The following is a 13,940-nucleotide window of genomic DNA, read 5'->3' as shown; positions in this document are numbered from 1 at the left end:
ATTCCCCCCTTTCTTTTCAGTTTTATGGTTCGGCAGGGAGCATGGAGCTGAAAAGAACTTTTGCTGTGGAGGAAGGTGAGATCAGCAAGCATATTCAAACACATTTCCAGAGCTGATGTATTCCTATTAGTGTATGGGTGCATATGGAATGTGTATGTTTGCATGCTTTTTGTCTAACGAATTTGACCATTTTATTAGACCAAGTTTCTAACCTGCTCTGGAGGGCTCAAGTGCGTTTGAAATAGAACCAAGCTATACCAAAGGTAAGAAGATATCCTAGTCCTACCAGGGTAACTAGTAAGGTGTCCGGAGTGGACCATGCATAGGTGACAGGCTGAACTGGCCATAGGGGTTGAGACGACAGCTCTCTAAGAGTGTTATCTACGGGGGTTAGATCAATGACTTGGGTTCCCTCATATTCTAGGCGAGTTAGTGTTTTAGTATCTAGCTCGATGGTGTGTTTGGAGAAGAACTCTGAGATTTCTATGTCGCTCTCAGGGTTTTGGTCAGGGTTTAGGTGATACAGGGCCAGGTCTCCTACATGTAAGATTGTGTTTATGGGGACGTCTACCCAGAAGGTTTGGCTAGGAAGGAGTACCCTTTCTGAAGTGTCATGTTGATCATAGGTTAGTAGGGCCTCTCTAAAGGGGGTGTTAACCAACCAACGATTTCCAACAATTTCAGCTTGAGTACTGGTTACCAAACGTCGGGGTGTGACGACTACCGGGCATTGAGTGTTACTCATCATAGGCTTGAGGCCACAGATCCCATTTGCGCTGTCACGAATGAAAGGTTTGCTAGGGCACAAGTAGTGAATGTCTTTAGTGAGTGTGCACATAAGCAAATTGGGTACCAGATATAGGTCAGGGTTATCATCTTGGTATGCTACAAGAGATGTTGTTTTTACACGAACGTAGGCAGAATCTTGCCATAAGCCAACGTTGACAACATCTTTCAAGCGGTAGATGTTTTCAGGCGCCATTATGGGAAGGTTAATGATGAAAGCTAATTCTCGGTCTTGAGGATTAACATAAATTGGGATGATGCTACCTAAGGTATAGGCTAGGTGGGCCTGGAGATCAGTAACTACTTCTCGAGTTGCTGTAGATAAAATCTCCTGTACTAAGGATAGAGGCACCAGGTAGGGAGGAATTCTCCCCATGGCTAGGCTATCTACAGAGGAGCTGATTTTTTGTAGCATATCAGACAATAACATATTCACAAGCTGGATGTGGGCAAGGTCAAGTTGTACCACTGAAAGCATAGAGTTAACCGTCTGGAGCGTTTTGTTCAAAGCGACACTGTGAGCGTTGAGCACTACGACGGTGCCACGTAGGGTTTGCCCAATTGTTTGCAGGTGCTGCTGCTGTTTGTCTAATTGGGTTTTAATGTTCGGAATTTCAGCTTGCAGTTCCCCTACTTGACGTTTAACAGTGGCTACATTGACGGCGGACGTTCCGAGACTCAGTAGTGATCCCACAATTGCAGCTGCAATTAGCAATCCGGCTATGAAGCGTTTAGGTCGTTTGTTAAAACCATTTAGTTCTGATTGTGTTACGGTGAACTTTCGTAGCTGGCGGAGCATGTGAGTTACGTCGGCTTCAGCATGGCTGATAGCTTCCTCGGTCCATCTAACTCCATTCCGGCCAGTCTGCAGCGTGGTTATCGGTAGGTTTTTGCTACACGCTTCGGCGGGATTCAACCGTACAAATACTCTCTGGGTATGGAGGCGGCAATTAGTGATCAGCAGTCCCGGCTGGTCTTTCAGTATTATTCCTGAGTCAGGACCCGGTTCGATCACTTGAGGGAGCACGGCGGTTCCTAGGGAGCCGACGATCAGGAGAATGAGCAGTGGGGCCATCCTACCGGAAGAGATGCTCATGGTTAGATTTAGGGTATTTACGGCGAGTCGTTTAGACAAATTATAAAAATTTTCACGATACCCCCCTTTTGATAAAAGTTTCCTAGGGTAAACACTTGCACCCTGAGTGTCCTCAGTCTGGTTAGAAGCTCGTTGCCTGCTAAAGAGTGAGAGAAAAAGGGAAAAGGGATAGGAGAACAAAGGTGTGAGTAGAAGGTTGTAGTTGTTTGTTAATCAACACCCTTCCTGCCTTTGGTTCTGTCGTTTATGATCTAACACAAGCGTTAGTATCCCCTACAAGTCCCATGGGGGTTGTGTGCGGTCGGATTTGGTTGCGGTGGACCCATTTGAGTTCAGTACAGCCCCGAGCTTTGTTTATTTTGATCCTGTAAACAACGGGGGACAGTTTGTCTGTTATCTTATAGGGACCGGACCATCGGGGTAGGAATTTGCGGGCCAAATCCCCCCCTGTTTTTCGCGACCTTCCAACAGGTTGGACAAAGATGTAGTACCATACCTTGTCCCCTATTTGGAGTTCGTCGTGGGATGCTTTGTGATCATAGTACGCTTTGCGACCTTCTGCACTTTTTTCCAGTTTCTGCTGGGCAAAGGCGAAAGTGGCTTTGAGGTGTTTCTGCAGATCCTCCATATACTGATGAGTGGTGTAGGCTACGGCTATGCTTGCTTCACCTGGCTGATATAACAGATGTAGAGGCAGAGTCATTTGTCTCCCTGTTATCAACTCAAAGGGTGAGACCCCGACTGCATCGTGTGGGGTCGCCCGTATGGCCATCAGTACAAGGGGTAGTTGGTTTGCTGCTACGTACTTTTTTAGTATGCTAACAACAGTTCGATTGGCTCGCTCTACCTGACCTGAGCTTTGAGGATGGTAGCTAATGTGAAGGCTGGCTTTTACTCCTAAGAGTTGCCAGAGCTGCTGCATGACCTCAGCTGTGAAATGTGTCCCTCTGTCAGAGTCGACACGGCTGGGTAGGCCAAACCGTGAGAAGACATGGTTCATCAGTAAGTATGCAGTGGTTAGCGCTGTGTCATTCGGTGCGGGGAGGCATTCTACCCATTTAGTGAATGCACACGTGACTGTGAGGAAGTACTTGTTACCTCTTACTGTTCGAGTGAGTGGTCCGACCCAGTCTATCTGGAGGTTTGACCAAGGGAAGGATAATCCTTTCTTTTGCAAGGGGGATCTATGAAGAGGATTCGAGGGTTGAAATTGGCAACATACCAGACAGCCTTTAATGTAGTCAGCCACATCTTTTACCATATGGGGCCAATATGCCACCTGCTGGAGCGCATGGTGTGTTGCTTTGACCCCTTTGTGTCCCGCAGATGGGGAGTCATGGGCGTGCATCAGCATCACCCCCCTGTGGCACTGAGGAACCACGAACATAGGTGAAGTGTGCGAGTCAGTGGCATGAACTAGCAAGCCTTTGACGACTTGGAGGGACGCTCTGGCGCCGTATAGGTTTTTAAGGCCTGGTATGGTGTCAAGATCTTGGGCTGTGATGGGATAAGTAGATGGGTCAGAGACATGGCTATGCATTTTAGAAATGGATGAGTCTCGAGCTTGGAGAGTAATTAAGTCAGCGTCCGCAAAAGCAGGGTTAATAGAGACAATGGTAGGTTTAGCATTGTCAAGCGACGCCTTCGTTACAGTTCGAGACCGTGTGACAGCTAGGACTTCGATGTCGGGTGGGTTTGGATAAAGGGAGGGATCGAATGTCCACGATGTGCCTTCGCGGGCCCCTTGTTTGGCTAAGCTTAGGCGCGCGTAGTTGGAATCTGTGCAGATCACCAATGTTTTTACGCTTTTCTGGACCGCAGACTGGATTGTGATGAGAATTCCTGCTATTTCAGCATATTGGGAGGACTGGGCACCCAATTTGAAACTTAGGGGTTCGTGAGGCCATCCGTTTATTCCGATAATACCCACCCCTGCCATCAGGGTGTGTTCTCGGCGGAACGAACAACCATCTACATACGCAGTGACAAGGTCTTTGCATGTGTTAGGATCGAAATAGTGGTGGTTAGCCACGGTAGGTAAGAGGGTTTCTGGAGCTTGTGGCACTTGGGAAGGAATGTTTCCTTCGCATCGCCTGCAGGAAGCAAGGCCTGTGCCTAGGGGGCTCTTGTAGTTTTGCGTGTAACGTACCTCTAAGTCAAAGCTTTGGAGAGCCATTAGCCAGGCTGCTACTCGAGCGTTAGTTACTACACCCTCTCGAATTCGTTGGCTGTTTAGGAAAGTGACTGGCTGATGATGAGTTTCAACAATCACCTTCTGACTACCTAGATAGTTGGAGAAATGTTTGACTGCCCACACTGTTGCTAGTAGTGCTTTTTCGCAGTCACTGTATTTGTTTTCGGCAGCCAGCATAGTTTTACTAGCATAGGCTATGACATGTTTGTCTCTGTCGTGTAATTGATACAGACCGGAGCTGAGACAGTGGTCCGAGAACCCTACTTCTAGGTAGAATTCTTTGTTACTGTCAGGATAGGCAAGGCATGGAGCCGTGCACAGTTTCGATTTCAGTGCCTGCATGGCGTGTTCCTGGGCTTCGCCCCAGGTGAATGGAGTATCCTTTTTCAGGAGGTCATAAAGTGGACGAGCTAGGTCCGCATAGTTTTCTATGAATTGTCTTGAGTAGTTGCATATTCCTAAGAAACTGCGGAGTTCCTTAAGATTGGTGGGTGCTGCGAGGTTTGTTACCCCTTGCACTCGACTCACTTGTGGTTCAACACCATCAGTGCTTATGAGCAGACCGACGTAATTCACTTTTGTTCTGCACCACTGACATTTGGAGAGTGATATTTTCGCACCTGCTGTTGTGAGCTGGTCAAGAACATGATCAATCTCGTCAATGTGTGCCTGTAGGGAGTGGTTACGCATGAGTATGTCATCCACATATATGAGCGTGCCTCGCTCGCGGGCATCAGGGCATGCTTTGTTTAAGAAAATATTAAACTCCACGGGTGAGTTGGCATATCCAAAAGGGCACCGAGTGAATGTGTACTGTCGGTTTGCGAAAGTGAAAGCGAGCTTGTGTTGGTCTTCTGCTTGCACCGGGATGGTCCAGAAGTCAGAGGCTACATCGATGGTGGAAAAGTATTTAGCGTTTCGGACCGAGGGAAGTTCTTGCTCCAATTGTGTCATCGGCCACCGAGACAAGGGAACCTGTTGATTTAGTTTCCGATAGTCGATGGTTAAGCGCCATTTACCATTTGGTTTAATGACGGGCCATAATGGTGCCGAATATGTGCTGTTGCAGGGTCGAATTATGCCCTTTTCCAGCAAGTCATCAATGATTTCTTGTACCGGTTCATAGGATGCCAACGGAATTTTGTATTGGCGGACAAGCGTGGGTGGTGCTCCTGGACGAGCGGGAATGCGCACTGAATGAATATCAGTGAGACCACAGTCCGTTGAATCTTTGGCAAAAGATTTCTGATATTTAAGGAGCACTTCACAGAGTTTCTCACGTTCTTCTTTGCTTTGGAGGGCGTCGACCTCCTTTAGAACTTGCTCGACTTGGATACGGAATTCGGAGTCAGATAGTTCTTTTGAAGTACGTGAATTTGAAGTGTTTGCTCCCGCTTCGGGAGGAGGAGGTGGTTCCTGGGAGGATTCCGGGGATGAATCTAAGGAAAGAACCATGACCGTCATTTGATTGTCATCAGCGAGAGCTATCCTGCAAATGGCGTCTTTACTCATGTCCAGAGCTGAGAAGAGAGCAACAGCTCGTGTCGGATGAGTGTAGAACACCTTTGATTCTGGATGATCAAGAAGCAGGGATTCAGGCATTGGTCCTATGATCGGGATTCGCAACTCGAAGTCATGGAATTTCGTACTGACTAACCAACCCAGAGGAGATGAGTGAGGGATTGTCAAGGGTTGAGTGGTTTCGTTTCGTACGAATAGATAGGTGGATCTTGCTCGTGTTTCCACCAAAGGTGTGGCTTCGAGGGTGAGGCCTAGTTCGAAGAACTGAGGTGACGGTTGGAAAAGTGCATGCGCGTGGCTTAAGTGTTGGCCAGGTCGCATGATTAAGCGGATGGGTACATTTGCGGTGTTCGCAGGTACCACAAGTGAACCTTGGTTAGTGACCTGACATACCTCGGGAATAGTTTGTCCTGAGCCTAGGTTGCTGAGATCCGAGGACCAAGTTTTCGTTGAAACATCAGTCAAAGACCACAGCACACTATTGAGGGTGTCTACGTGGACATCGAGGCGAACCAAGAAGTCACTTCCAATGTAAGCATCGTGCGGCAAGTTAGGGACGACCAAGAAATAGTGGGTGAGTACCCTTTTGTTCCACTGGATGGTTAAAGCGCAAATTCCATCAATGGGTGACATTAATTTTGATGTCGGGTTAAGAGGAAAGTGACAAGGACTGCTCACCAAAGGAATATTTGGTTGAGTGAGGCGCAGAGTGTTAAAGAGGGTTTGGCTTATGGCGGACTTGTCAGTCCACAGAGCCAGAACTGCATTGTCCACATGATAGTCCTGCATTGTGAGACCATTCACGATGGGAAGGCCGGGAGCGTCTGTTGTGGACGGTTTAGTGAAAGTGCATAGGAATGTGTTCCGTTGTTCTAACATGGCACTAGGGGGCCAGGGAGAGACTGCTGTCTCTGGTGTGGCCGCCATGGGCTCAGTTTCCTCTTCCTCAAAGTGAGAGATCTGATTTGGTGGATCTCCTATTGATTCAGGCCGGATTTCGAGACGGCAGCACTGAGCTTCCCGGTGGTGTGGGGTGCAGATGGGTAAAGGCTCACGCACTTGTGCCCAGATCTTTGACCTTTTGAAGTCAATCAGTGGTTCGAAGCGATTAAGGAGATCTTTGCCGATGAGGAAGGGAATTGTTTCGAGAGGAGACACATGAACTGGGTGCACTAAAGTCATTGGTCCGATGGCTAAGTGTATTAGTGCCATAGATTGGATAGTGAGGCCTGCATGTGAATACGGCTGAATTTTAAGAGAACAGTTTTGGAGCTGTATCTCGCGATTTTCACGCCGCGCAATGGCTCGAACCTGGTGGAACAAGGCGGAAGACATGAGCGTGACATCTGATGCAGTGTCCAACAGGGCCTCATGTACTAGCCTTCTCTCCACAATGGTGGACAAATAGAATTTGCGTGCAACCCCTTTCTCAGTTAAGTGTCCCATGAATTGTCGGACGGGTGTGTCACCTTCGATGACTGAAGGGTTATTAAAACCTTCTTTACCGTCTAACTGAACAACTAAAACAGCACTGGAGGGTGTTTGCAAGTCACCCCCCTGTATCACTGGGTCTTTAGTGTTTGTTTGGGTCACGAGGAGATTGCACGGTGCGCTCGAAGACGGAGCTTCACTTGTCACTTCTCCTACATAACTCTCTAACATTTCTGGGGTGTTAGAGGATGGCTTTGGGCTAGACCGCACAGAGGTGATAGAAAGAACGTCAGGTTTTTTCTTTTTCTCTTTGCAAATCATTGCAAGCATTCGGCGGATGTCCTCTAACTCCTTAGAGCTGAATTCCTTGCCTTTAAGCTGGTCTTTAGCGTGATTTTCTTTATTTTGATACCAGTATTTCCCTTTCTTTTCTCTATTAGAATCAGAAAGCTGGTTCTGAGCTGTTCGCTCATATCCCTTATGGGGATGTGATGGTTTTCCACGGTCCGCACCGCGGTTTTCTGCAGGGTAATAGTCACGACCATACCCAGCCCTGTCCCGAGGGTTCCAGAAATCTTTGTCGTGATTTCTGTCTGGCCTGCGAGGAGGGTAGCGCTTGTATTGGTGTGAGGGCGGATGAGGTTTCGGGCCCTCACTAGTCCACGGAGTGGAGGAAGGTTCCAGGGCGGATCTTGGTGGATCGGCCTGGGTGGCACCTTCCAACTCTAAATGTGGGGAGCTGGAGTCGACATTAAAGACTTGGGGTGTTTCGGACCGTCTTTTGGGAATTTGTTGGGATTTTAGGAAACCTCTGAGTGCTAAATCACGCAGCTGCCTGCTAGACAGGGTGCGAGGGCAAGCTGAGACTCCCAACTGATGACTGGTGTGGGGATGGAGGTTTTGGATAAATAGTGATTTGAAATTTAACTCTTCCTCCATTCCGGAGTCATTTCTAGGTCTGAAGTACGCCTGTCTGAGTCGGTTATAATATTGCTGAGGGGATTCCTGGCGTTGCTGTTTTATGTTCAAAGCAGCAGCCAGTCCGGTCTGTGACAGGTGATTGGAGAATTCTTCCTCCAATGCTTGGCACAGCACATCATATCACGCTTTTACATAGTCTGGCTGACGTTAAATGAAGTTACTGACGTCTCGGTTGGAGGTCAGTTTGATCACATATAGTCTGTCATCTATGGTGATCCCGGGGAACCTTTGGAGGTAGAAGTCAATATCTTTTAGGTAGGAAAAGATATCATTAGAACCGTCGGGTTTGGGATCAAAGCGAGTTATATTACGCGCGATTTTATCTAGGTCCTTGTATGAGGGACCGTGAGAGGGTAAAGGTTGAGGGGACCAGTCACTGGGTTGCAGTGCTCTGGGTCTAGCAGGGCGTTGTAAGGGACGGCTGACAGGAGACACAGGGGAAGGTGAAATACCTGTTGATACCAGAGGAGGTGCTGCAGCAGCTCTAAAGCTTACGGTCCCTGAGTCTGGTTCCAGATCCTCACTATCTTCCTGCTGGTCCTGTTTTACTATAGCGGCACTAGGTGGCACATCAGGAGTGACCTGGGGCAGTGTGTTCCCTTCAGCTATTTCGCTTTGAAGTTGACTTAACTCTGCCTCTACCTTTGCTCGCTGTCGCCGTGATACGTTGAGCTCACGTTCACTGGCCCTGAGCTGTACTACAGCGAGGAGGGCTATTTGACCTAATGCCTCCGTTAGGGATTTGCCCTTGACCATGTGGGTTAAGTGGTTCTCTATCCACTTAGCCACCATGTGGTCACGACCGACCAGGGAGGTCTTCTGCACAGTCTCTGCGAATCCAGGCATCACATCACTGGTGATGCTGGTCAGAACAGAGAATGCCTCATCCCACAAACCTTCTACATATACTTCCGAGGAAAAAGTTCCTTCTGCCATGTTAGCTGTGTTTTAACTGTGAGGTGTAACTTACTTCTATTTAGTTCGGATTAATTCTGTTAATCCCTTTCCTAACTAAATTGAACTAACTTCACCTGTGCCGCGTGCTCTAAGAGTAACTGCTAGTCGGAGTGGCGTTGGAGTTCACTTGTGAATCTCTAAGGGAGGTCTGTTAGTAGTAGAGGGTGGAGTGAAAGTTGCTATACGCAAGTAAGCAAAAGAGGAGACAGAAATATAAAAAAAAAAATTTCAATAATTAAATTATTAAAAATTTTGAATTGAAGAATTGTCGAAAAATTTGGATTAAAGAATTTTAAAATTAAGTAAGATTTATTACTAGATATAATTTCCAATTAAGGAGTTATGAAAGTAAAAGATTTTCTGAATTAAAGAATTATTAAGAACAGCTAAATTAAAAGACTCTCTCTTTTAACTGCATTTGTGATCTGGTATCAAGTTAAAGTGTCAATCTCTAATTACTGCACACTGTCTGCTATAGTTGTATCAGCTTATTATGCTTCCAAGCCTTTACTTGTAATTATTCTGATGTGCAGAGTTTAGAGACAGCCACTAGAGCTGTAATACCAGGTCTTATCAGTGTGAACTGGTCGACAATTTCAATTGCGATAGCAAGTTTCTCCACTAGAGGGTACTGAAGGTAAGTCTGAATGGCAACAGCAAGCTTCAGTATTTAAGTTGAACTTAAATTGTAATACCAGACTGGGACACCAGAGGGCGACAAGCAAGTTATAATGCAATAGCAGCAATGGACACCAGTCGGCGCTGGTGGAAATCCTAATAAACATGGCACGAGCAGCCACAATATAACACAAATGGGAATTTCCACTGTAGCAGGAAGTTTCAACACTAGAGGGCGTTATCAGACTAAAATCTAAAATGGGATAAAGATTTTAAACGCTCAGATACTTTATCAAAAATAAAAATTAAGATTTAAAAGGGGAACAGAGATTTTACACTAAGGTACTTTAAAAGAATTTCATCTGTAATGACAACTTTTAAACACCAGAGGGCTGCTAAACACTTATGTTGTCTCGGCGGACAACCTCCCAACCACTAGAGGGTGTACGGGGATCAAACATCAAGGGTAGCACCACACTTGACCACAAGGAGGAGCACGGGAGGACACGCTTCAATAGACGCTAGTTATGAAGTATTTTTCCCTGCAATTACGCACTTATACCACAAGAGGGAATTAGTCTTCCTCTGTTTTGGGGGCGTTTTGAATTTCCCTCCTTAGTTTCAGCTCCGCCCCTTCAAAGGGGTCGTTCCTTTCATGAAACTGCGTTCAGTTTAACAGGAAGAGCTGATGAGAGCAGACCTCTCATAACACAAGCCGTATCTTCGGCTGATTCTTTTGATAACCTCCCAATCGCCTAGCGCGCAATCTCGTTATTAACGCTGGTAGCGACCCAGTTTAAAACGAACGGAGGTGTTCGGTTCGGTGGTCTCAATTCGCCGGAATTTCGCGGCGGGAGGTCGAATCCGACGGCAAAGTCTTAAAGCGGAGTTTCGCGCAGTTAGACGTGCCCAGGCCTCAATTTAATACATGCAAAATGGCGCAGAGCCGCGCACTTTAAAAGCAACCAAGCTTATTTTCTCAACGGTATATACCACAGAACAGTTTTTCAAAAGTAACAAACACAACACAAAATTGCCCACATCAAGCTTTGAATCTCAATCGTTATTCAGCAACACAAACAGCGGAAAGTATTTCATAAACCCAAGCTGAGATTGTTTCAGTGTTTTAGTTTGTACATTAAAAAGCATTTTTCCTGGCCCCACGTTGGGCACCAAAAATAATAAAAGGATATGTAGCGTATGTTGGGTTTTTAATCATACGCTGAGAAATATAAATATATTTCTATATCTATATTTATAGTTTGTGTTTATAGCGTTGACCTTATTCAAACTCCTATAATCTCTGATATTTGACTTAATGATATTAATTAAAGTTTATAATTGGCTTAAGCAATTAAAACGTTAATAATTAGTTTGAGAATGAATAATAATCAAGCTAAGTGAGTTCTTCAGGATTTTCAGAAATTCTAATGAACAAACTGCGTACACTGTGATTTCAAATAATGAAAGTTTTATTAACAAAGAGAAGGATATTTACTTAACATAGCGTGATCTTGAAATCTCACGGCATCAAAGCAGGGGAAGCCGATTCGATTGTAGCGATACGCTAGGCACTTCTGGCTTGTAACTAAAGTGTTGCTAACTAAGGTTTATTTAATGGCAAATTATAAAGGGATTTAATTAGACATCAGCTCCTGGAAAAGTGTGAGATCTGCTAGCTTACTCGTTTGCCGTTTCACCGAGCCGTCGCGTCCTGCTGTTTAACTTCCGTGTTCTGGGTTGTTTCTCGTCGTTTCCACGTAGTGAGAGACAGGCCCGCTTGTGAAGGAGGTTCCCTTCCGGTTGAGTTAGAAGGTCTCTTCAGGCGGAGCAGCGTCGATCGAGATTTCCCCTCTTTGGAGAGTCGCAGACGTGGCTGGTTTCTCACCGAAGTGGAGTGGCTTTTTTTAGAGTGTTAGCTCGTCTCGTTGTTCGGTTTCCCAGGAGTAATGCCTTCAGAAGTCAGCTTTATAACATTAATATATCTGCTATCAACTAATCAAAAAGGTTGATATCTTATTCTGGCCACGAATAAGTTTCGCCTACTTTGATCACTCGTGAGATCACACTTCGATGGGCAATAAAACAAAACACAATTAAAAGAAAAGAATATATTCAAATCACTCGACGTATTAGTAAGACTTCATACTCTAGCTAATTCAAGACGTCTCTTGTAAGCTTTGATGAAGTCCCTTTAAGGTTCTTCTTTGTTTCTTTCGTCGGCGTGAAGGAGAAAGCGTCTCGCTTTGGAGAGGTTTTGGAGCTTGGAGTGATGTTTTCTGCTGATCTCTTTGTTGTTTCGAAGTCCCTCGGATTTCCTTTTGAACTGTTGTTGTTCTTTCTTCTCCGTTTTCTGTTTGATTTGAACTGAACTGAACTGAACTGTTTTTCAAAGCCAGCGCGGTCACGCCCTCATGGGAGGCGTCCTTTTCCGATTGGATGCGAGTTCAGGCTCACGTGAATCTCACGAGGGGGAGAGAGTAGGGGGAATTTGAATCAGCGATTCACAGAGACTGAATATAACTTTCGCATATTGAAATTCCTTATACATTTTAGTAACATATAACAATGAGTATACTGGATTATTAATATCAAACATTTACATAAGATTTCATCTTGGGTAAGTTGTGTTTACGTCTCAGTTACAATAATACGTTAGAAGTATTGATCCTGGTTAATTCACTTTTCTAATCAGAAACAGAACTTCTTTTCATGGTTGACAACAGCAATATACATCATTTCATTAGAAGGTGGGCATTCATCTGAGGGCACAGAAAGTGACATTAATACATTTGTTTATACACATTTAATCAGAATTTGATTTCATTTCCGTCATTTGTTTAGGCGACCCCGAGCGAGGCGTAGTTTCGCCAGTGTCCATTTGGGGTCGCTGTTGGTCCATGCCGTGTTGGTTGTCGAATAGGTGAGTCACGGGGGTTCAACCGAGGTCCCTTTCGTTAACCATTTGCTGATTCTGTAAGCGATAATGAGCGGACACTTAGGCGCCCCTGTCGTAAAAGAGGGCCGTAAAAACTCTCTTCTTTGTTCTGTGTTCCTGTTTCTCACAGGCATCATAAACGGGTTATCTCTCTAGTTCCTGAAGAGAGAAGGGGGTGTTGGGGGCCATGTGTCACTTGAAAGTGTCCTTGATGTTAGATTAGGTGCGTGCGTAAGGTTCTGTGAGTGTGTGAGGTGGAATGCTGACTTCGGGACCAGTCAAAGAGCCAAAGTCCTGGTCAGAGTGAGAAAGATTTAATTCAAAACTTTTCATTTCTTTATTTCTTCATTTTGATTTTTCATTGTTTATCTATATTCGGTCCATACTCCACTACACTATTTATTCTTTATCAGAGGTTACCAGTACAACTTGGTAATATTAAGGTGACCTTATTATATTTAACTAACCAACTTGATCATTTGTTTATTATTAATATGTTCTCCAGGCATTGAATCTCCAGGGACGTCTGAAGTTCCTCCACGGTCAGAACAGACATCAGGACGGTGGAGGTTCTGTCCCCCCACAGCTCGCCCTGTTTTCTGTGGCCACACCCCTCCAGCCCCCCTCCATCTTGGAGATCCGCACCAAAAACATGATCTTCAGAACCAAGCACAAACTGGACTTCACACCTATGGCCTGCGATGCCAAGTATATACTACTATTATACAAACACCCTTCATTCTATTTACATTCACTGGCCACTTTTTAGAAACACCATTCTTCTACATTCATACACTGGCCACATTATTAGAAAAACACCTTTCTGCTTCCAATCACTGGCCACTTAATTAGAAACACCTTTCTACTCCCATTTACTGGTCACTTTATTAAAAACCCCATCACCCTTGTACTTCCAATTACTTGCCACTTTATTTCTATTTCATCTCACTGGCCCATTTATGATGTTATATCCTTAGCAATAATCTTGTGTGTGTTGCAGGGGTAAGATTGTTCTGGGATACACTGAAGCAGAATTAAGAGTTCGGGGAACCGGTTACCAGTTCATCCACGCAGCAGATATGTTGTACTGCGCTGAGAACCATGTCCGAAGTAAGATATTTTTATCACAAGCTTTGCATTTTTACAAGAGGGCAAGCCTTTCTTGGCAACTCTAGATAAAACACAAGAATTTGAAGATTATTACTTACATCCCACATCATTAAATTGAGGCTAACAAACATCATTCATTCATTATCTGTAACCGCTTATCCAGTTCAGGGTCGTGGTGGGTCCAGAGCCTACCCGGAATCATTGGGCGCAAGACGGGAACACACCCTGGAGGGGGCGCCAGTCCTTCACAGGGCAACACACACACATTTGCTTACAAACATTATGATGTATTTTAACTTGTACACTGT

At 45.4% G+C, this 13,940-nt stretch overlaps 1 protein-coding gene across 1 annotated transcript in view; it reads left to right on the top strand.

Moving 5' to 3' along the window:
* Positions 1-13,940, top strand: part of LOC136676333 (aryl hydrocarbon receptor-like) — a 58,853-nt gene that overhangs the window by 36,720 nt on the left and 8,193 nt on the right. Inside the window, exons 7-8 of the mRNA XM_066653250.1 lie at positions 13,028-13,230; positions 13,523-13,632. Coding sequence (XP_066509347.1) covers positions 13,028-13,230; positions 13,523-13,632 — 313 coding nt within the window. The remainder of the gene's footprint in view (positions 1-13,027; positions 13,231-13,522; positions 13,633-13,940) is intronic.

Source organism: Hoplias malabaricus, chromosome X2, assembly GCF_029633855.1.
Source record: "Hoplias malabaricus isolate fHopMal1 chromosome X2, fHopMal1.hap1, whole genome shotgun sequence".
In the NCBI taxonomy this organism is placed as follows: Eukaryota; Metazoa; Chordata; class Actinopteri; order Characiformes; family Erythrinidae; genus Hoplias; species Hoplias malabaricus.
Note: the sequence above shows the minus strand (reverse complement) of the source record. Positions and strands in the feature narration are given on the sequence as shown.